General features: G+C 56.3%; 6 protein-coding genes across 6 annotated transcripts; 4 read left to right on the top strand and 2 right to left on the bottom strand.

Annotated features, from left to right (window-relative positions):
* Positions 1 to 224: 224 nt before the first annotated feature.
* Positions 225 to 1794, top strand: DICSQDRAFT_106744 (FMN-linked oxidoreductase; the record flags this gene model as incomplete). Its single annotated transcript, XM_007366227.1, has 5 exons — positions 225 to 386; positions 471 to 534; positions 592 to 1162; positions 1231 to 1507; positions 1570 to 1794. The coding sequence occupies 5 exons, from the start codon at positions 225 to 227 to the stop codon at positions 1729 to 1731; spliced, it is 1236 nt and encodes a 411-aa protein (XP_007366289.1). The 3' UTR covers positions 1732 to 1794.
* A 438-nt stretch (positions 1795 to 2232) lies between these two features.
* DICSQDRAFT_147513 (uncharacterized protein) lies at positions 2233 to 7782 on the top strand (the record flags this gene model as incomplete). The annotated part of the gene is made up of 26 exons (XM_007366226.1): positions 2233 to 2403; positions 2468 to 2548; positions 2769 to 2850; positions 2908 to 3027; positions 3080 to 3344; positions 3398 to 3532; positions 3597 to 3817; positions 3871 to 4037; positions 4087 to 4192; positions 4243 to 4325; positions 4376 to 4463; positions 4519 to 4655; positions 4710 to 4838; positions 4896 to 5044; positions 5096 to 5393; positions 5457 to 5585; positions 5636 to 5751; positions 5807 to 5911; positions 5974 to 6025; positions 6078 to 6316; positions 6366 to 6444; positions 6495 to 6583; positions 6641 to 6821; positions 6874 to 6980; positions 7034 to 7327; positions 7380 to 7782. The coding sequence occupies 26 exons, from the start codon at positions 2233 to 2235 to the stop codon at positions 7780 to 7782; spliced, it is 4026 nt and encodes a 1341-aa protein (XP_007366288.1).
* A 217-nt stretch (positions 7783 to 7999) lies between these two features.
* DICSQDRAFT_61495 (NADH-ubiquinone oxidoreductase 21kDa subunit) lies at positions 8000 to 8765 on the bottom strand (the record flags this gene model as incomplete). The annotated part of the gene is made up of 5 exons (XM_007366225.1): positions 8000 to 8093; positions 8150 to 8165; positions 8226 to 8299; positions 8356 to 8506; positions 8567 to 8765. The coding sequence occupies 5 exons, from the start codon at positions 8763 to 8765 to the stop codon at positions 8000 to 8002; spliced, it is 534 nt and encodes a 177-aa protein (XP_007366287.1).
* A 291-nt stretch (positions 8766 to 9056) lies between these two features.
* DICSQDRAFT_61382 (uncharacterized protein) lies at positions 9057 to 13954 on the top strand (the record flags this gene model as incomplete). The annotated part of the gene is made up of 16 exons (XM_007366224.1): positions 9057 to 9097; positions 9150 to 9290; positions 9356 to 9382; positions 9434 to 11051; positions 11103 to 11137; positions 11198 to 11285; positions 11339 to 11441; positions 11497 to 11724; positions 11776 to 11824; positions 11882 to 11900; positions 11937 to 12027; positions 12083 to 12187; positions 12239 to 12255; positions 12318 to 12396; positions 12447 to 12558; positions 12616 to 13954. 16 exons carry the CDS (start codon positions 9057 to 9059, stop codon positions 13952 to 13954), a joined length of 4092 nt encoding a protein of 1363 aa, XP_007366286.1.
* A 499-nt stretch (positions 13955 to 14453) lies between these two features.
* Positions 14454 to 15960, top strand: DICSQDRAFT_61429 (uncharacterized protein; the record flags this gene model as incomplete). The annotated part of the gene is given in 9 exon segments (XM_007366223.1): positions 14454 to 14529; positions 14585 to 14626; positions 14684 to 14718; positions 14777 to 14913; positions 14963 to 15056; positions 15118 to 15169; positions 15187 to 15335; positions 15391 to 15739; positions 15803 to 15960. 9 exon segments carry the CDS (start codon positions 14454 to 14456, stop codon positions 15958 to 15960), a joined length of 1092 nt encoding a protein of 363 aa, XP_007366285.1.
* Positions 15961 to 16175: 215 nt separating this feature from the next.
* Positions 16176 to 19705, bottom strand: DICSQDRAFT_106734 (uncharacterized protein). The gene is made up of 6 exons (XM_007366222.1): positions 19412 to 19705; positions 18506 to 19352; positions 18130 to 18453; positions 16724 to 18065; positions 16550 to 16664; positions 16176 to 16493 (listed from the first exon to the last, which is right to left on the bottom strand). The coding sequence occupies exons 1-6, from the start codon at positions 19517 to 19519 to the stop codon at positions 16338 to 16340; spliced, it is 2892 nt and encodes a 963-aa protein (XP_007366284.1). The 5' UTR covers positions 19520 to 19705; the 3' UTR covers positions 16176 to 16337.
* Between the last annotated feature and the right edge of the window lie 116 nt (positions 19706 to 19821).

The following is a 19821-nucleotide window of genomic DNA, read 5'->3' as shown; positions in this document are numbered from 1 at the left end:
TCTGGTGAGAAACGGGTGATACGATTAGCCGTGGGACCGGGTTCAAAGGAACGCCATTGTCTGATGAGTCCTATGACGTCGTGCATGTTGTCAACTTCGAGCACGCATTCATCTATCTGACAGTCCTATATAGAGCAGTAGACTAGTTGGCGTCGCGTTTGTCTCCCACCATCCGGTGCCAACTGACCTTTCCTCCGGTGCAGCATTTACTCTCACACTGCACCATGGTTGCTAACAAACCGAACCCTCCTGCTCCTGGCATATCCTACTACACGCCCGCTCAGTACCCTCCAGCTGGTGCAGCAGCAGAAGATGATTCTGGCAAAGTTCCTACACTCTTCAAGCCCATCAAAATTCGAGGCGTGGAATTCCAAAACCGCATCTGGGTGAGTGTCTGACCGGTCAAACTCATCCCCACGTCGTTCCCGTGAATCTTACGATGCAATCTCGTTGGGGCGGAACGCATGCAGGTTTCGCCGATGTGCCAGTACTCGGCACAAAATGGACAACTAACGGACTGGCATCTGGCCCATCGTACGTATTCACGCGCTTGCTGGCCGCACTTATCTCTTACTGATGTGTACCACTCAGTTGGAGGAATCTTCACGCGCGGTCCAGGCCTCACTATGATCGAAGCCACCGCAGTGACTCCGGAGGGCCGTATCACCCCAGAGGATTCTGGTCTCTGGACGGACGCGCAAATCGGGCCCCTAAAGCGCATCGTTGAGTTCGCACACTCCCAGAACCAGAAGATCGGCATCCAGCTCGCGCACGCAGGTCGCAAGGCGTCCACGGTCGCCCCATGGCTCGACATGGGTGCGCTCGCGACGGAGGAAGTGGGCGGGTGGCCGAACGACGTGGTGGGGCCGAGCTCGGTGCCGTACAACGAGAAATTCCCCGTCCCGAAGGAGCTCGACAAGGCAGGCATCAAGCGCGTCAAGACCGCGTTTGTCGAGGCGGCGAAGCGCGCCCTCCAGGCCGGCTTCGACGTCATTGAGATCCACAATGCCCATGGGTACCTGCTCGACTCGTTCATCAGCCCGGTGAGCAACAAGCGCACGGACGAGTACGGCGGCAGCTTCGAGAACCGCGTGCGTTTGACGCTCGAGATCGTGGACGCAGTTCGGGCTGTTATCCCGCCTACTACGCCTCTATTCCTGAGGTGAGGCGGAGCACGAATGGCGGGACTGCGCGCGATCCGAGTGAGACTCACTGTATTGCATCCCGCAGGATCTCGGCAACGGACTGGCTTGAGGAGTCCTTGCCTAACGAGCCGTCCTGGCGCTTGCAGGATACCGTGCGGCTGGCAGGTATCCTAGCTGAGCACGGTGTAGACCTTCTTGACGTTTCCACCGGAGGTCTTCATCCCTCGCAGAAGATCAAGGGCGGTCCAGCCTACCAGGCGCCGTTCGCCGAGGCTGTAAAGAAGGCCCACGGAGACAAGATTCTAGTCAGCACCGTCGGAGCGATCACCGACGGTCCCACTGCCCAAGCATGTCTCGACAAGGTAGGGTGTTCAGCGAGCACATTGTGTCTTACGGAAGTTGAGAAGCGCGGTGATTTTCGTAGGGTCAAGCCGATGTCGTCTTCCTTGGACGTCAATTCCAGAAGAATCCGGGTTCCGTTTGGCAGTTCGCGGAGGAGCTGGGCGTGACTATCACCGTTGCGCACCAGATTGAGTGGGGCTTCAAGGGCCGCGGAAAGGTTGGAAGGAAGACGGCGAGGCTGTGATTGTGAGCAAATAGAATCACGCTGTAGCAAAGCATGTAGAAATAGATTTGCCTTGTATTTTGTGAAGCAAGTAGCTTGGGCTCAGGCTGTCAAAAGCCTGAACTGTATTGGCAACGGGACTACCCGATAGCAGTGAGCTCTTGTTCGTGGCGCATTAGTCTTGTCGTGTATATGGTAGCAGAACTTCGCAGTGCAGGAAAGTACATAGCACTTTCCGCGGAAACGGGGAAGATTGGGAAGGTAAGGTGACCGTAAGGCAGCAAGTAAGTACTGGTACTGTACTTAGCGAGATTTGCCCCGGGTAGGCGCTCGGACGTTCAAAGTATTATTGACTGATCGAGATCGCCGGGCTTCCGGGCTTGGCGGCACGGCCGCGTCTACCACCTTTGACGTCCACGGCCTGTTGGATGCACATTTCTGTTTATGCTTCATCTTCTGCTTTCCGACGGCTCTTAGCTTCCATCTCTGTCTGGAGTACTACAGCCTAGAGTGGAACAGAAAATGCCGACCACCGTCGGCGAGCCTCACAGCAATGGCTCTATCCCGATCCCGAGGGCTTCCAACGATGGCGGCACACCGTCTGGCACGCTATCGACTGCCCAGAGCAATTCCGGACAATCTTGGGCGGCATCGGAGAACACAGTAGTTGGAGAGGGTGTCAAGGAGGCCCAGGTGCGTCTCAGGGTTTTACGCGCATTTGTGGGGTAACTGAGCAAGACCACGCTACGTGCTTCAGCTGCAGTACCTCACTGATCAGCTCAAGGTCGAGAACCGGATCAAAGAGGGGGCCGAGAACCTGCTGCAAATGCCATTGACTGTGAGTGCTTTTGCGTCAGATCTCTGAATGTGATCACCCCATACCGTGCGACCGAGAGGGCTTGTCACCGGGGTACTCCCTCCCTCCGCCTAAGATGCATGTGCCGTCCCATCAGTGTTTACAGCAATATGATGTGAAAGTTGTTGCTTGGTCTGGCGTGATTACACCTGCAGAGATTTGTTTCCTTGTCCATATCATGGGAACTCATGGAGTCTTCAAGGACGCGTTGAGGAGTCAAGTCGAGTCTGAACTTGCAACAGCCAGGCAGAAGATCGCGACTATACAGCGGTCTATGGACACTAGTGAGCTTGCATTTGACTTGCCGTGTACTCTAATATATTCACATCTACAACTTGTAGTGGCTGGTCGCAATGGTCCGCGGAAGAGAAGCAATGAGACTCCAAACGGGACTAAGCGAAAGTTCAACGGCCAGCCATTGATGTCCGCCACAAACTGGAAGGAGGAGGGAGCGGAAAAAGGTGCGTTGACAACTGTCGTGCTACCAGCACTGTGCTGAACTATGGCCTCTAGATGACTTCCACTCCGCCATGCACCAGGCGAATAGTGCTATCAGGGCATTACTCCACTTGCACAGACAGCACTCGTATGGTACCCAAAATTCCTCTATCCCTTCTCCATCCACCTCCCCGTCCACCTCAACACTACCGAACCCCGCTACTGCTACGGATACGGAGCTCAATCGTGCTCGCGTTGAGGCCATGAATAGGCTTGTCGGAATCCTCCAACGGAACCTGCGGGTGCGATATGAACTTGAAGTGGGAGAGGTCGTGCGTGCGTAAGTAACCTGATTTTTGACTTAGCGGCGTCTGCATACTAAGCGTACCTCAGCGTGCTGCCTTCGCTCGCAGATAAGGCTTCGAAGCAATCTCGTGCGACAGCTTACAGGCTCTTACGGCATTCCCTCGTCGACGCTCACTCAGTGCGACGCCTGGGCGAACAGAACTTGGATTGGTTCATCGTCAAGTAGGTCTCACATTTCGCACTGCTGGTCTTGTGACCTGAACAGGGTTAATAACTTAGTCCATAGGTCTCTATGTCGTGACAATAAGCACACTGTGGAGAAGGAGCAAGCTATCAAACTGATCCGCGCCATAGTCGAGATCGGATCCGAACGACATTCGCCTCACTCCACGGTTGGCACGGGAACGGTGCCCCTCTCGGACGCTGTAATGCGTGCGGTGATTGCGGTGGCCGAGTATCCCGAAGACCCCTTCAAGCCGATATGTGTGCAGACGCTTACCGAGATCTGTCAGCTCACTGCTTTCTACTATATTGGATCGTTCTGACATGGTGCCGTACAGTGCTCATTGACATTGAACTTATGTCACGGACTGGGGGCATTCGAGTCTTGCTGCATGCGCTTGCGGAGGGCCCCCTTGAAATGGCCCCTTTGCTCTCGGCTGCGTTCTTGCACATCATCGACTCACCGAGGACACGAGCCTATCTGCGTCCTGGTACAGACCTCGAAGTAAAGCCTAACCTTTTCCACCATCTTCACGAGGCTGAGTGTAGAGCAGATCGCCCTTTCTGGCATCACAGATGCATACGGCAAAGGTGGCGAGCACACCGAGCGTGTCAAGGGCTGTGCGCGTATAGTCTCGTCCATGCTCCGAACATGGAGCGGTATGTGCGATTGTACTGGAGTCGTCGTGTTGTAATTGACCGACGTGTAGGGCTGATGTACTGCTGTATCAATGACAAGGTGGCGATCAAGACCGTCATCGACTGCTTACGAGTACCTTCCTTGGAGGCACGAGTGAGTACTCTTTGTGTTCACACAGGAGGCGTCGGCCGACCCACGAGCAGGAAGTCATTCTCGACATGTTTTTCGACCTTCTGAATATCAAACCTCCAGAATGGCATCGAGCTTTCATCGACGGGCGCCGGTTGACTAGTAAGTGGGATCCTTGCTTACACTCCGCATGAGTTTCTTGATGAGGTCCCTGCAGTGTATCGTAGATCAAGACAGAGCGCCGAAATGCAAGCTTCTAACGAGATACCCTCACGACCACAAGATACCCTCAAGTTAACTGACCAATATATCGCACTACTCATCTTGATATTCACCAAAGCAGGGCTGATTGACGTAAGCCATTCTGCTATCCCCTTGTACCATGTTTTGTAAACCGAGCCCATACAGGCCTTGACATCTATGTTCGAGGAATCCGGTGTTGGGTCAGCGCTCTCGCGAAAGGCGACGTTGCTTCTAGCAGAGATGTTGCAGAAAGCGAATCGCGTTTTACCCCTCTCAATAGCTGCGAAGATTCAGGTTAAGTGGCTCCCATTCGGTTGACTGCGCAAATGCTCAATTGGTTGTATTTTCTAGGCTCTACCGCGCATCTTCAAGCTCGCTTCGGACTATGATGAAAACGAGCACAGGATAATTGGCTCATCCGTGCTATCTGCTATCGACAGTTTTAACCGCCACCGAGCGCGGCTGGAGCCTCCGGTGAAAGGCGATGCTCCACGTCCACGGTAGGTTTGATTTCTTTCCATTGCGAAGTTGACGTATTCATAATTCTCCAGAGCGAACTCTGTAGAAGAGTCCGTACGCCGTGGTCAACGGGCCGTCGAGCAGGATAAGCTGAAAGCGAGGATGCAGATGGACGACAAGACCTTCCAGGCGTTGCTCCTTGAAACCCAAGTAATGTTGACGAAGGACCATACAAAGTGGAACTTCGACACCCTCCAGGAACTCGTTGAGGGCCCGCTCCATAATCCAAAACGAATGGAAGAGGCTATCAAAGTGTTGAGATACATCCGAAAGCTCATGTCATTCTTCCACCCCATGGCTCGTCGGTTCAGTGACCAGCCGAAAGCGAAGGCAAGTCGTGGTGTTGCTACCGTAGCAACTGGTGTATGACTTTCGTCGCATCGATTTCTACAGAACGGACGATGGGTGCGTTTGGGCTGTTCCTTACTCAATGCACTCTTGGCCAGCCAGGAGGGTGTCAAGTTCCTCGCCGAAGACGAGTTCCTGCCCCAGTTGTATAAGAGCTTCGACCAGCTGGACCCGGTAAGCAAGTCATAGAGACCCCTCGTGTGCTCGTCCTAATTCCGTTGTAGCATACGGCAACGCCGACATCCGATCCGATCTTCTCGAAGAAGCGCATGCAAGACACTCTCACATACGGCTATTTCGAGATGCTGGGTACGCTGAGCAAGCGGAAAGAGGGAATAGAGTATGTTTACTTATTTGCATCTTGTCGAACGGACATAGCTCACGATTTTGGCCAGGCTCCTGGAGAAATTCAAGCTGTTCAGTGCTTTCTATGTCCTCACCGAGCTCCGGGGTCGAGAAGACCTCGTCACGGCCATCATCGAGAATTTGGATTACAGCATGTGCGTGATACTCGCCTTGATTCGCTTTGGCGAGAGGCAATTGTTGACGGTGTGATCTTTAGTGATGGACATTCGCGAATAGTGTTCTCGAAGGCATTGACCTCCAGTTACACGGTATTACGGACCTGTTGTCAAAGGCTCATGTATACTCATGACTACTCTACAGCATATCCGCCATTATGCAACCGAACGTTTGGGTGCCCTCATCCGCTCTAGCCAGACAGCCAGCGCGTGGACACTCCGTCTACTCCTGACGCAGCTATATGACCCTGCGCTCGAAGTGCGCGAGATGGCCGTGCAACTCTTGGAAGGGGCTTGCGAGTCGATGGACGTTCTCCAGATGGTGGTTGAGATGCAGCCGACGCTTGATCACTTAGGAGAAGTTGGCCATCCTCTACTGCTCAAGTATGTTATTTGGGAAGAGTGAGGAGCTGTCAGACTGACGACAGCCTAGGTTCATGTCTACGCCTACGGGCTTCCGGTACCTCTATGCTGCAGATTATATTGACCGAGAGATGGAGTTATGGTTCCACGTGAGTCGTCCTTTCCCTTGCTGGTGAGCTCTTCTCATGCATATTTGTAGGAACGCAACCTGCACTATGTGGTGCATATCGAAGTCTTCCTCGCCAAAGCGTTCAGCCAGGCGGCCACTGAAGACGACGATGACATTCTGTGAGAAGCCTCTTTCCTCCTTCATGTGCGTGTCTACTAAACCGTAGTCCTGTCAAGTGCATTTGATGGGATTGTTCCACCGCATTTCTACGGTGTGATGGCGAAGACAGATCTTGGTTGCGAAGTACTGCAGGATAAGGGGCATTTTGCAGACTTTGCTCACTTCATCCGGAGGCATGGCTTGGAAAGCGAGGACCGGGATCTCATCCTCAAGTTGAAGAGTATCCTATGGGCGGTGGTAAGCCACCAAATTACTGTCAAGCTTTGCGCAACGTCTGAAAGGACTTCAGGGCAACATTGGTGCCACCGAACGCGGCTTGCCGTTCCTCGAGGAGGAAGAGGTAATCCCAGCTATCTTGGAGATCGCAGAACGGTCACTGGTGCTCTCTGTGCGAGGGTGAGTAGACCTGCAAATTCTTGATGCACATATACGTCTGATCACACGAACAGGACATGCTTCTTCGTGCTTGGACTAATCTCCTCGACGCCACAAGGGGCGGAGATCTTGGATGACTACCAATGGGAAGCGACGCTGTCACCGCTTGGCCTTCCTACAGGTCTCTGCGTTCCTGTCGACGTCGACAAGTTTGTCTCGATACCCGCCTGGGAATGCGTCGCGAACGAAGCCGTCGATGACAGCAGACTCGCACCTCCGGAAAGCCCGGAAGAGATGGAGGTCATGACGGCCATCTACAATCTCGCGAATACAGTCATTGCCAACGCCGCATCAAGATCGCTGACGAAGTACGTCTTCTCGCTGCTTTACTCAAAGACATGAGGCTGACCCCAGCGACAGGATGAAGAGCAAACCCGAGTACCGGCACATCTTCACGTCGCCCAGCATGTTCTATCGCGCGCTGCACACGATCTCGTCGCAGAAGTACCGCATGCCCGTCCGGCGGTACATCTTCGACCTATTCAACATCGACCTGGACGCCGACGTCGTCAAGCAGCTCTCGGACTGCGCCATCTCTCTGCGCGTTCCTCTTGCGACCCCGGAGGCGGCCGATCCGTCCCCGGTGCAGGAGAAGCCGCGCGAGACGGTCGTGCAGACGTTCCGGCCGCGCCCCGCGAGGCCTGTGGTGTCGGAGAGCGAGGACGAGGAGTCAGACGTGGAGGAAAAGGAGGTTGCGGCCAAAAAGCGGAGGGCGCCGGTTATGAGCCTGCGGCCGAAGAGCAGGATCATTGGGTTCAACTGAGGGGAGGGGGTGGGATCGCAGGACGTCGGACTGACTGATCGGATTGCTTAGTGCTTGTCGATTGTTGTTTTATGCTATGCGTCCTTGTGTGTTGCTATGTGAATGCTGTACCTCATCTATGTATATCAATTCATGTCCGAATTTGCTTGCATTGAAGAAGTGGGACGTGCGCAAGCCATCGTAGGGAATAAAGAGACGGAGAGAAAATGGATTGACTCTACTTGGTACGGATAAGGCGAAGCTTATTGGGCTTGTAGAGGAAGTTCTCTGCGTAGTTCTTGGGAGGGATACGATTAACCTCCTCCTGCGCACTGTGGTGAATATCCGATGAGGATGATTCGAGGTCGTAGATGACGAGCAAACGTACACATAGTAATCCCAGCCTTCGGATTGCAATGAGCGGATCGGTCCGAAATCCTCATGTGGTCTTAGTCAACACTCACCTTGCTTCTCGGCGAAGTGGATGGCGTCCTCCTTAGTCTTGAAGTTCAGGCGCGTGCCCTGCATGTAATCCGCACTGCCCGTACGCGTCAACGAACATGCAGCGCGGCCGCAGCTGCGCATGGGACTTACGAGCTCGCCCATCCCATGAGGGGATTCTCCCAACGACCGCCACCAGGGAGAATGTCCCAGTCGATTCTCCACTGGTTGGACTTACCGGACCCGCTCTGGGTTGTGCTGCGAGTGGGCTGGAAGATGCGGACTGCGCGGTGACGGAGCTCCTCTGTGACGAAGAGTTGCAGACCCCCATGGCGAGCACGCGTGTTCGGGAGAGATCACTCACTAGGTGCGCCACTGACTATATCCGCGGTAACAACATCTCGTGCAGGGGCCTCAGCGATGTCCGTGTCTTGCTTGGGCGCGGCGGCAGGAATGGTAGGGTCGTTTGCGGTGGGAGTGCTGTATGGCCGGGACGCCGCGAAGGCAGACCTCCCAAAGGCTTGTTTGGAGGCGGCCTGCTGGCAGGCCCGGAGAAGAGACATGGTGAGCGTTGGTGAGCGGATGGCTGCAGCCGGCGACGAGCGGGACCTGTCTGACGGTGCGGAGGGAGGGTGCGAGGTGAACCGGTTCAAACCGGGGGTGCGGTTGCTGGGAGGGGAGGCCAAGAATGGAACGCATGGCGCCGAGCAACCGAGGGTGGTGGGATCACCGGAGAAGCGCGCTGGATAGAGTGGATTGGGGTTTTGCAGGCATCCGCCAGCCTCCCCGCTCCGAGCTTTCCTGGCCTAGGCTGCCTCGTCTCGAGCTGCCGTGCATGCTAGTCGGCATCGGAGATGGCCACCATTCAGAACAGACCATTCTCCAAGGACTACAGGTGCGTCTGCTCTCACTAACTTGGCGCATTCCCCAACTAATGGCGTCTCCAGCGGGCTCATCAACCAGTCTGTTGTTGCTGGGGGCATCTTGCTCGTCACTATTACCGCCCATGAGATAATGCGAAGGAAACGTCGGGGCAAGGGTCCCCATGACGAGGGCTTGGGCAGCGTCGAGTCTTGGGAGTTTGGATAGTGAGTCCTGGTCGTCCTGCTCCGCGTATGAGGTCTTAGCGCTCATCGCGCGCGTCCATTTCCAGCTTGTACCAAGGCAGGTCATGGGCCAAGTGAGTGCGACTCGCTTCGTGTGTCCTATAGAGAATCTCATCTAGCTGCAGGCGACCGTCGCCGCCATTGCCACGCAAATGGCCACTAGGATGGATCAAGCAAGTCCTCACATTTCCTGAGGACCGCTTCAACGAGCTCCGAGGTGTCGATGCCTCGCTCTATATACGCTGGCTACGAGGATGCTTCTGGTTCACGGGCCTCCAGTGCCTCTCAACCTTAGCCATCCTCTTCCCCATACATGTCACCTTCTCTGACGGGACTGTCTCTTCCAAATCCATGACGCGCGCGTCGATCTCCTCTCTGGTTACCACGCCAAAGGGACTCTCTCTACTCTGGGTTCATATTGTCTTGCTCGTCTGGATTACCTTCACCTGGTTTGGAACCCTGTACTGGATCTGCAAAGGGGCTTTCCACTATAGGGCCCAGAAGATCCTCGCCGCCGCCAATCGCGCCGCTTCTGATGTCCAAGCCGAACGACGCGCCCAATATGACCCTCACCCGCATCCACAGTACCCCTTCCATGCTCTACCTCCCTTGGACAACGACCACACCAACCGCGGGCTCCGGCTACGAACAGTAATGGTCACCAATATTCCCCACTCGCTCCGGTCTGAGAAGGATCTGAAGGAATACTTCGAATATTACCTGTCGCGGCGGGTTGCACTGCCAGCCCTTGGTATCACATCATCGACCCAGCCTGGCTTCTTGAACAAGACCTTCGCGTTCCTCTTTAACCGGGCCCGACGTATCCCCACCCAGGTTCATCTGACGCGCTTGTCTACGGGCGGGTCTGGTGGCGAGAACACTCCGGGTCGCTCTTCACCTACTCAGGAACCCAAACCAGGAGAGAACGGTCCCCCAGCTATCGACCGCGTTGTCCTCGTTAGGAAGATGAACGACCTGGCGTCGATGCTGGAACGACGGGAGGAGACCCTTCGCCTTCTGGAAACCGCACACATCAAGCTGGCGCGCAAGGCCCTCATGGACGTGCAGGCTGCCATCCAAAGACAGAACAGCTCTCCTGGCATGCTCCGGACAGCGGTGCGGCGCATGTCCGTTGCCGCCATGCGAGGGAGTATCTCGGGTTCTCTAGACGTTGACGCCGTCAATCAGAGTGATGATGGGACGGAGGAGGGAGAGGACCGGATGCAGCTCCTCATCCGCACGCTCAGGCCTTACCTGCCTGCCTTGCATACAGATCTGGCTTCGGACGGTCGTTCTTCCGGATGGCGCAGGCATTTCGCGAAGAGCAATCCGGACCTGGAAGCGGCGCACACGAAGGTCCGCGAGAAGGCACCGCAGGTCCCAGACGGGAAGACCGTTTGGGACGCCCTGCTCAGCCTCCCGCGGAGCACCCTCGACGCCTACCAGCCGCTCATCCACCTCTCGTCGATCTTCCGCGGGAAGACCGTGCCGGCGATCGACTACTACACGGCGAAGCTCCAGATCGTGACGAACATGATATCGGAGAAACGGTCGATGCCGTTGACAAAGTTCGAGCCCATGTCGACGGCGTTCGTCACCTTCGTCGACCCGGCGGACGCGCGGAGGGCGTGCAAGTACCTCGCGGTGCACCCGGACAACCCCCTGCAGTGCTTGGTGACTATGGCACCGTCGTACGAGGATCTGGACTGGACGCGGCTGATGAAGCCGACGTTCAGGGTGGAGGTATGTGTGTAGCGCGTCGGTCGTTGCGTCTTTGCTAAGCGATTTGTCCAGTTCGTCAAAGACTGGGTGGTAGAGCTGGGCGTCTGGTATGTCCACTTACATTGTTGTCGTATTGGAGTGCAATCCCGTCTGACGATACAACGAAGGGCATTCACGATCTTCTGGGTTTTCCCGGTGACCTCCTTCGTCGCTCTCGTGAACATTCAGAACCTGAGTACGCTTTGGCCGGGATTGGTACGTTCATCAAAGCACGCAAACGCTACTCAACCGCTAAATCTATCTCATAGCTGAACTTCCTTTCTTCCCATCAATGGGAAGAGGAGCTCCTGCAGTCTTTCGTCCCCACAGTTTTGGTGTCACTGTTGTCGTTACTGATCCCGCTGCTGCTTCGTAAGCTATTGCATTTGTATGTCTTTCTGTCCGACTCTGACTGCTGGCTCGGTAGTACTCATTGCTAAGCGAGCACACACGATCGCAACGCTGTCTGCTCTGCACGACCGTATCATGACGCGATATTACAAGTTCTTGGTTGTTAACGTTTTGGTTTTCTTCTGCGTGGGGACCGTGGCTCTGCAGTCGTTCCTGCTCTCGTTCAAATCCGTCGCTACTAGTAAAGTGGTCAACGTTATTGCTCAGAGCTTCCCGGTTGCTGCTCCATTTTATGTTGGCTGGTGTGAGTGCTTCCGATCCCACCCACGCCTGATAGTCGCTGACGGCTGTACAGTCATCTTCACGACTGCTATGCACAGTGGACTCGAAATTGCATTGTGTGAGTAGGTTCCGCATACCTCGCGACGCACTCGCTGATAATAGTTCGCCCTATTTCTCAGTGGGCGTAAGTTCTGCGACGTATCGCCGTTGGTGTATGTACTAAGGTCGTCCTAGCTACCTCTCATCCTATACCCCGCCACTCGACGGCAAGTCACGCCTCGCAAGCGCGCAATGGGTATCCGTCCGCGCACTTTCAACTACTACTGTGGGTGGCATGGCCTTAATCCTCTAGGACTGCTGACTGATTAGGGACAATTAAGATTGGCTGCCTAACCACGTGCTCGTGATGCATGTTCTGCTTGTATTCGCGTTGCTGAACCCTCTCGTGATCCCTTTTGCCCTGGTGTACTTCGCGGTAGAGCGAAGTGAGTAGTTGCTTACTTTCCTCGTGTTGCGTGTTCTGACTGAGCTTCCAGCTGTTATTAAGAATCAGGTGAGGCTCACGCTACCCTGTAAGTGTCCTAAATTGGCATGCATGACCAACGGACTTGCCAGCTGCTCCATGTCTATGCGAAGAACTACGAGGGCAACGGTCAGAAGTTGCTTATCCGGATGGTCCGATTCTCGCTGGATGGTACGTCATATCGTCACCGAAGCCGAAGACTTTACCTGATGTATCTTCAGGGCTGATCCTCGCGCAAGTCGTGTTCCTTGCATACATGGTTGTCAATAAGAAGACTGTCAACGTGGGCATCTCCGCTGTCCTTATCATCATAACTGCCGCATATAAGATGTTGTGCGTACAATTCCTCCTCGCCGGTGCCCTACGCGCAGCTCATGGATTTATGTCCAGCCTCACTCGCCTCTGTCGCGCTCGTTTCGAACACGACGATGAATTAGAGGCTCAGATTGTCTGCGGAACAGGACAGGCAACAGAGGACCTCATTGACGAGGCAGCACCGACCAACAGCGAGGCCGGTCGAAGTGACCTGGAAGCGAGGCTCAGCGGTAACTCCATGGGCAACGTCTGGCCGTGGCGTCTTCCTTTGAAAATCAACTTCGCATACGCTTCGATTGCGAGGCGCCCGCACAACTCTCCGCGGCATCTGCCAAACCCCTTTGGTCCCGTGCGGCGATCGAGTTCTACGGTACCTCTTACACTTGCTTCTCCTGTCGAAGAATCGCCTGCCATCAGGCCGATGCTGGAGACTTGTCGGGAGGTCAGCAATGGAGGCGAGAGCCAAGCGGATCAAGAGCAGACCGACCCCGCCGTTGTGTCGAAACATCCTCCTCATCCGGCCTGGGAAGACGAGTCTTCTCCGAACCATACCTACGACAATCCCTACTATACCCGCCATATCGAGAACCTTTTATGGCTACCGCGTAATCCGCTCGGCATCCTGAACCTTGATGATACTGTCGACCTTCGCATATCGTTGACGACTCAACCAGCGGCCGGGAGGTTGACTGCATGGCGCGACCAGGAGTTCCTGGAGAGCGGCTTCTCGTTGCCGCTGGCTGCTGCGAGCTTCGCGAGTGACGACGAGGATGCGGAGTCTGTGCATCCGAGCTTCTACAAACGCTTAGACGGATCGGAAGAGATCCAACTCCCGCCTTTGATCGCATCCCGAATCAGTAGCAGTAACCGAGAAGACGACGTCGAGACAGCCCCTGTATACCGTCGCCAGTCCAAGCGGCGGAAGTCAACCCACAGTACTACGGGATCCACGGGATCGCACATCGGCCTCGGGCGCCCCAGCACATACGACGTTGGTTCGTCCCCCGGCTACCGCTCAATGTCCATAGGCTCCGCTGTCTCCCAAGCTAGCAGTCGAGGGGCGCCATCGGGTCCGCCGTCCTCCTTGTTACCCGCGGGTTCTCATCGTCGAAACCGCGCAGCTTCGATGGACCACGAGCTCGGTATGCGAAGAGTACGGAACTACCCGAGTTTGGGTGCGAGGTCTGCACTATCCGTCATTGAAGGGGCCCCCATTCGCCCGTCACTCGCCGGACAATACAGCAGTGGTTCTGCGGGCTCAAAAATCATCTCCGTACAGGAGGCGGTTTACGGTGTTGCAATTGCCGAGGAAGAGGATGCCGTGGAGGACATTCGGGAGCGAGACGAGGAAGAGGAGGAGCAAGCCCAACAACCGAAATCTTGGTTGACGTCTTGGATGTTCCGACGCTCATGACCACGACGACGACGCTCACGAACTGTACGACTTACGCATCACCTGCTGGATTTTTCTAGTGCCGGACGACGTCTGCGGCCGTAACTTATCCCTACACTTTCTCCGCTTGCACGCAAGCTCACGCGTTTGTTTTAACGTCATGTTCATACCCCCGGAAGGCATACTCATTTGTACCAGTTTAATCACCTTTGGTATATCCACGGTATTTCCGAGCGCATCCCCGTGGGCGCAGTGGATCGTTCGTCGCGACATGAAGCTAAGGGCCCCTCTATATTCGTGGCCGTGATCATGTGGGGCGTCCGCATCTCCGGTCCTCCCGACGTTTATCCCATCATAGTGGCGGGCTATTCTCGCTCATGACACGGTGACAACTGTGAATGAGTCTACAAGGAAGCCTATGCGAGGTACTCCCTGCACTATGATCCGTGCTCGGGTATATAAGGATAGGCAACGGTACGTACACGTAGGAGTCTCGCCTACGATCGAGAGCACCGTCGACATGATTGGCCGGGTTACAGTTGCGTCTTTGCTCGCGTTCGCCAGTGCCGTCCGCGGCGGTACTACGATTTGGGATGGTGCGCTCCTAAACCTCGCTCCCAACGGGACTTGCCTCTAACGAGTTACATTCAGGTTCCTTCAACCCTTTCACCACTGTTGCCGACTTCGACAATTGTCAGTGCTCGACCAATAGCTTGTCCTTCACAGTCGCTAATGTAGCTCTCGTCGCAGGGTCTTGGGCCAACGAGGTCGGAACTTACCAATGGGTAAGGACTGGGTCTTCGACTAAGGAGAATGAGAATGAGTGTTCACTAAGGCCCATAGTACATTCACGGCAGCGAACCCACTTCGCACTACCTCGCTTTGGATCCCTCGTACAAAAACCCGGCAGACACCGCCGAGACACACGGTCTTCGTATCACCATCGACTCTACTGCCACCTGGAACTCGAACATGGAGCGGTCAGTGCTCAATGATGCATCTTCTGAGATGATTTTGACCTTCCTTTAGGGCAGAGCTTATTCCCCAGACTACTCAGAATTTGGGTACTGGGAATTTGTTCTACCACTTCTCTCTGATGCATGATGACACGAGTCCTCCTGACGTGAGTCCCAGAGTCTCTCTTCGTTCCCTCGGTGTTTTCCTGATATGTTGGGCAAACCCAGTCTACTCTCGAGCATCAAATTTTCTTCTTCGAGTCTCATTTTACCGAGGCGAGTTCTGCGCTTTCCTAGGTAACCTCCGCATGTCTGAACAACGTGTGCAGCTCAAGTACGGTGTTGCCCCCAATCCGACCAACCTCGAGTGGCACGTTAGCTCCCAACCGCAGTGGAGCACGCCCTTCGTCGCAGGACAGTGGTACAACTTCGCGTACGACATTGATGTAAGTGAACTACGTCCTCTCTTACCAAGTTCGCGTTGCGTATGGCCTCTCCCAGTTCTCAGCGGAGACGGTTGGTCTCTGGGCATCAAACGGGTCCGCTCCCCTAACCAAAGTCGCTAACAACATCGCGGCCTCAACCTCCACCAACTCTGAGGACTTCCACGTTGGCATCCTTCGTATCGTCAACACCCCGACGCCCGAGACTTGGTATGTCTCTGGAGTGTACATCGAATCGGGTCCCATCACGACAGCCATCGGTTCCGGCACATCTTCTCCTGCGCCCCCGGGCTCAACCTCGGTGACTCCGACTACCCCACCTACCTCGACGGTGCCTGTGTCGACCCCAGTCTCTTCCACCACATCGGCTTCCGGCCCTGCTCAGAGTCAATGGGGACAGTGCGGCGGTATGTCACTCTCCTATGAACTTGCTGAGCCAGTGTTAACTCGTATGCCACGCCGCATTGTAGGAACTGGCTACACCGGCCCGACTGTCTGCGCAAGCCCATTCACTTGCACCGCTGTGTCGCCTCCTTACTACTACCAGGTGGGCATTGAGTCCTCGAGTGGTAGTCACCCACTTAATACGAGCGTTTTCCTTCACAGTGCCAGTAAGATACAAGTTTGAATGAGTTACCTTGAGTAAATCCGTTTGTATTCCTTTCAGTGGATGAAACAAGCTGCTCGCCGCCTTGCAACACACACCTGCGCCCAATTGTTCTTGGTCTTTGGTGTTCACCCGACGTGCACTGGTTAACGCTAAGGTTGCTGTTGAGTTCGCTCCAGATTCAGGACGCAATGATATTGACAAGGTTTACGATACTGCAACGAGAACCGACTCGGCGTCCGATAAATTCTTGCTAAGCTACAGTATGATACATAGTGTACGTGCGTGCTTGCGACGATATACAGTGAGGCTAGGCCGTGAGGACAGTCAAGTCAGCGTTAAGGCTAGTCTATAAGATGAGATAGCGAAAGAGTCGAGGGGTATGAACAAGAACACGGCTATGAACTAGGATATCGGCGGATAGGGACACGTCCTTGCGCTGTGCCTGCATTCCGAGGGACATTCCTCGATTGTGCCCTGTCGGGAACGACAGACTCACTGACGGGTTTGTCCTTGAAAGTCAACAGGTCGTACAACGAGGCTATTTGATTGCCCTGCATAGCGAACAAAAATTCAGTATTGATTGACTGTGCCGAGAATAGGCACCTGCCTTTTGCTCGAGAATATCGATCACTTCCCGCAAGTGGTCCGCCAGTACGTTTCGCTTGACGACGTTGGACACTGGGTCCATGTCCTTGTACTGGTCCGCAAGCTCCACATATATGCTGTTTGCCCAGTCAGCCAGGAACCAAAAGGCCCACGAGGTCGACATGTCATCACGTACCTCTTGTAATGCGTGAAGTCATCCTCGAGCTCCCGCAGTACCCGCGCGAGCACGGTCTGCGGCGGCACGCGGCCGCTCTCCCCGTCCCTCGCAGCCTTTGCTGCGTATGCTCTCCGATCTCGCGCATCCTCGGCACCCTCGACAAAGCCCTCGTCCTCATCCTCGTCCTTCGCGCGGTGCCGCCGCTGCTCTCTCAACCACGACGCGGCCTGCTCTACGTCTGCTGGGCGTCGTCTCCGTCTCCGATGACACACCGTGCACGTCTCAGAGTTGTGCTCGGGCGCGGAAAAGAACAACCTCTCGAGCTGCGCCCCCCGGATCTGGGGGAACGGCGTCTCACCGTCGGACTGGGCTGCAGCATGCGTTCTCCGCTTCTGGCTGCCGGCTCGGGCAGCGGCGGCGGTGGCGGGCGTCGGTGCAGATGGGCGGGGTTGGGACTGTGCTTGCGCCTGCGTGGTGTCGAGGTACGGCGACGTCGGGCGACTGCTCGTAGCTCGGTTGACCTCCTCGGCAAAGCGGACGGAGTATTCAAGCTGGGGCACGGCGTTCTGGAGAGCCGTGGACCCCGACGCGTCGGGCTCGAGAATCACCGACGGCGAGCCTGCGCGCGAAGGCCGCCTGGACTGGTTGGGGTTGGGCTGTCGCGACCAGCTCCGTGAGCCTTCTTGCGATCCGGACGCGGACTGAGAATCTTGCGATCGTGACTGGATGGAGCGCTCGGAGCGGCGCTCCTCGACTTCTTGGGCGATGCGGCTGACCTCTTCCTCGTCCAGGAATGGCTTGGACGCGTTCGGGTTCACGGAGAGATTGTGTGTCTGGGAGGACGCGACGGTGGCAATGTCGGTTCGCATAGTTTTGTCCGCCGCACCTGTGCTCAACCTCCGTCGCGGAGAAGGGGTGGGAGAACGACGGCTGATAGAATCCTCTTCGGTGGCCTCGTCTTCACTATCCTCCGAGTGTACCGACGGCGGCCTTGCTCGTTGTTGCTGCTGCTGCTGCTGCTGCTGAGGCTCGCGAGCATCCTCCTCGTCGCCGCTCTCTTCCTCACTGTTCTGCCCCGCGGACTCCGTCGCGGACCCCTGTTCGTGGCTGACAGACTGCTCGCGGAAGCTCCGCCGCTCCTTGAGGCCCTCCTCGACGACCCCCCGAAGGACCTCGACTTCGCCCGCGAGCCGCTCGACCTCCTGCCTGAGCTTGTCCACCTCCCTGCTCTTCTCCGCCAGGGCGCGCGCGTCTGAGTCACGGAGGGCGCGGAGCTCGAGCAGGAGCTGCTTGTGCTCGGACAGCTCGGCGGTGAGCCGGGTAAGATGCGTGCGGAGGGTGCCTATCAGTGCCTCCAGGGCTGCGTCGATTCGGTTAGCATGCCGGCGTCCACCGGGGTCGGAGACGGGGTGAACGCTCCTTACCTTTCTTCTCGTCTACAGCGGCTCGGTATCTTGCTTCTGCAGCTGCGAGCTCCGCCTGATCCTCTCCAGCCTTCTTCTGCTGTTGTTGTTGCTGCTGCTGTTGTGGCCGCTCCCGCTGAACGCGCTTCCTCCCCGCTGGCGCTTCGTCGTCCCTCATCACGCTCTGTTCATGCTCGAGGATGCGCGTCCGCTCACGAGCGACCTCCTGCTTGCACGCCTCGAGCTCGAGTTCCAGTTCGCGTACGCGCCGTCGCGAGACGCTATTTTCCGCCTCGAGATGAGTGAGCTTGTTCTGGACGACGGTTAGGGTAGCTATGAGACGAGCTAAGGCACGGAGTGAGCGACCAAGTTGATCTGTAAACGCTCCCTCGCATACCTTCAGCCTCCGTGGTATCCTTTGGGTCGTACCCGTAGAACTCCACGTCCACCTTCGTCGGAGACGCGATGGCCGACGTGAGACCCGTCACGTCCGGGAGCTGCACGCTCTTCTTGAACGGGGTGACGGTGTACGATGTTCTCTCAGGCCTTTCGTTTACCATCTCCTTCAGCGGGCTCCGGTGGTGCTGGTGCTTCCGCATCGGGATCGTGCTGTGGCGATAGGCCGCCCGGGGGGTCGCTTCTGCGGTAGGGGCTTGGCGGGCGTTGCGCTTCATGGCCGCGTCAGCCTCCTCCTCAATCTCCCGCGCGAGGCCGCGTGCCATGGCGGTGAACTTGGACGACTCATCCTTCTCCTTGTCCTGTTGTTGTTGCTGCTGTTGCTGCTCGCGATGGGATTGACGGAGGGAGGGCGTGGCAGGCGTGATCTGCACTTCGGGCTCAGCATGTCCCTGCGAGATGCTGACGCTGTTCTGGGCGTAGGACAGGGACTGGTTTACACGGCGCTGTGGACGCGGAGTAGAGGCAGGGAGGTGGCGAGCGATGGCAGAGCGGTCAGGAGTCGAGCTCCGGATGATGACGTTGGAGGCACGGGGCGACGCGAAGCCTTGTGCGCTTCGTGGTCGTTTTGGCGAGAAGGTGAGGTGGCTGAGGGCGTCTGCGAGGCGCGGACGAGACTCCTGCTGAGGCTGAGGGGAGATGGGCTCGGTGAGGTCCGAGCTGGATGACGACGAGAGGGAGCGGGCGGAGCGGATCGTGCCCGGTGGCGCATGCCCGGACTGGAGGACGCGGTCGAGTTCGGCGGTGTCGTCGACGATGAGGGGATCAAAGTCGACGACGCTTGCTGTCTGTGGGAGGGAAGAAATCAACGATTACGACGCGAGTAGACGCACATGATACGACGAACGATTTGTCTTGACTTGGTCGAGTTGGCATCGAAGCCGTTGAAGCGACCAGCTATGCCAGCCATGATGCCCTGTAGCGGCCGCTCTGGGTCGTACTCTGCCCCGCTCATGCTGAGATCCCTCCTGGCTCCCCTTCCTCCTCCGAGCCCTGCGCTGATAGTAAGAGCACTCGCGTGGTGCGCGGCGGTGGACAAGGACTCCGCGGCGTAGGGGTGGACACCGTCGTCTGTGTGGTACGACCAGTGGTGGAACCTGCTCTGTTCATGGGGATCGTAGTCGTCGCCGGAGCGGTGGTCAAAAGATGCAAAGGCAGAGAAGGGGGGTGAGGGAACAGAGGCGTGTCTGGGGTACTCTACGTCCGAGTACTCGTCTGGGGTGGAGGAGAGGTGGAGGGAGAGGTCGGTGTGCTGTA

This window comes from Dichomitus squalens (genome assembly GCF_000275845.1).
Source record: "Dichomitus squalens LYAD-421 SS1 unplaced genomic scaffold DICSQscaffold_16, whole genome shotgun sequence".
Classification (NCBI taxonomy): Eukaryota; Fungi; Basidiomycota; class Agaricomycetes; order Polyporales; family Polyporaceae; genus Dichomitus; species Dichomitus squalens.
This window is presented reverse-complemented; position numbering and strand designations above follow the sequence as displayed.

Coding starts and splice junctions, on each gene's coding strand:
- DICSQDRAFT_106734 (XM_007366222.1), bottom strand. CDS start 19,519: ATGAGCGGGGCAGAGTACGACCCAGAGCGGCCGCTACAGGGCATCATG. Junction 19,353..19,411: donor CGACCAAGTCAAGACAAATC/GTTCGTCGTATC, acceptor TCCCTCCCACAG/ACAGCAAGCGTCGTCGACTT. Junction 16,494..16,549: donor TCGATATTCTCGAGCAAAAG/GCAGGTGCCTAT, acceptor TTCGCTATGCAG/GGCAATCAAATAGCCTCGTT.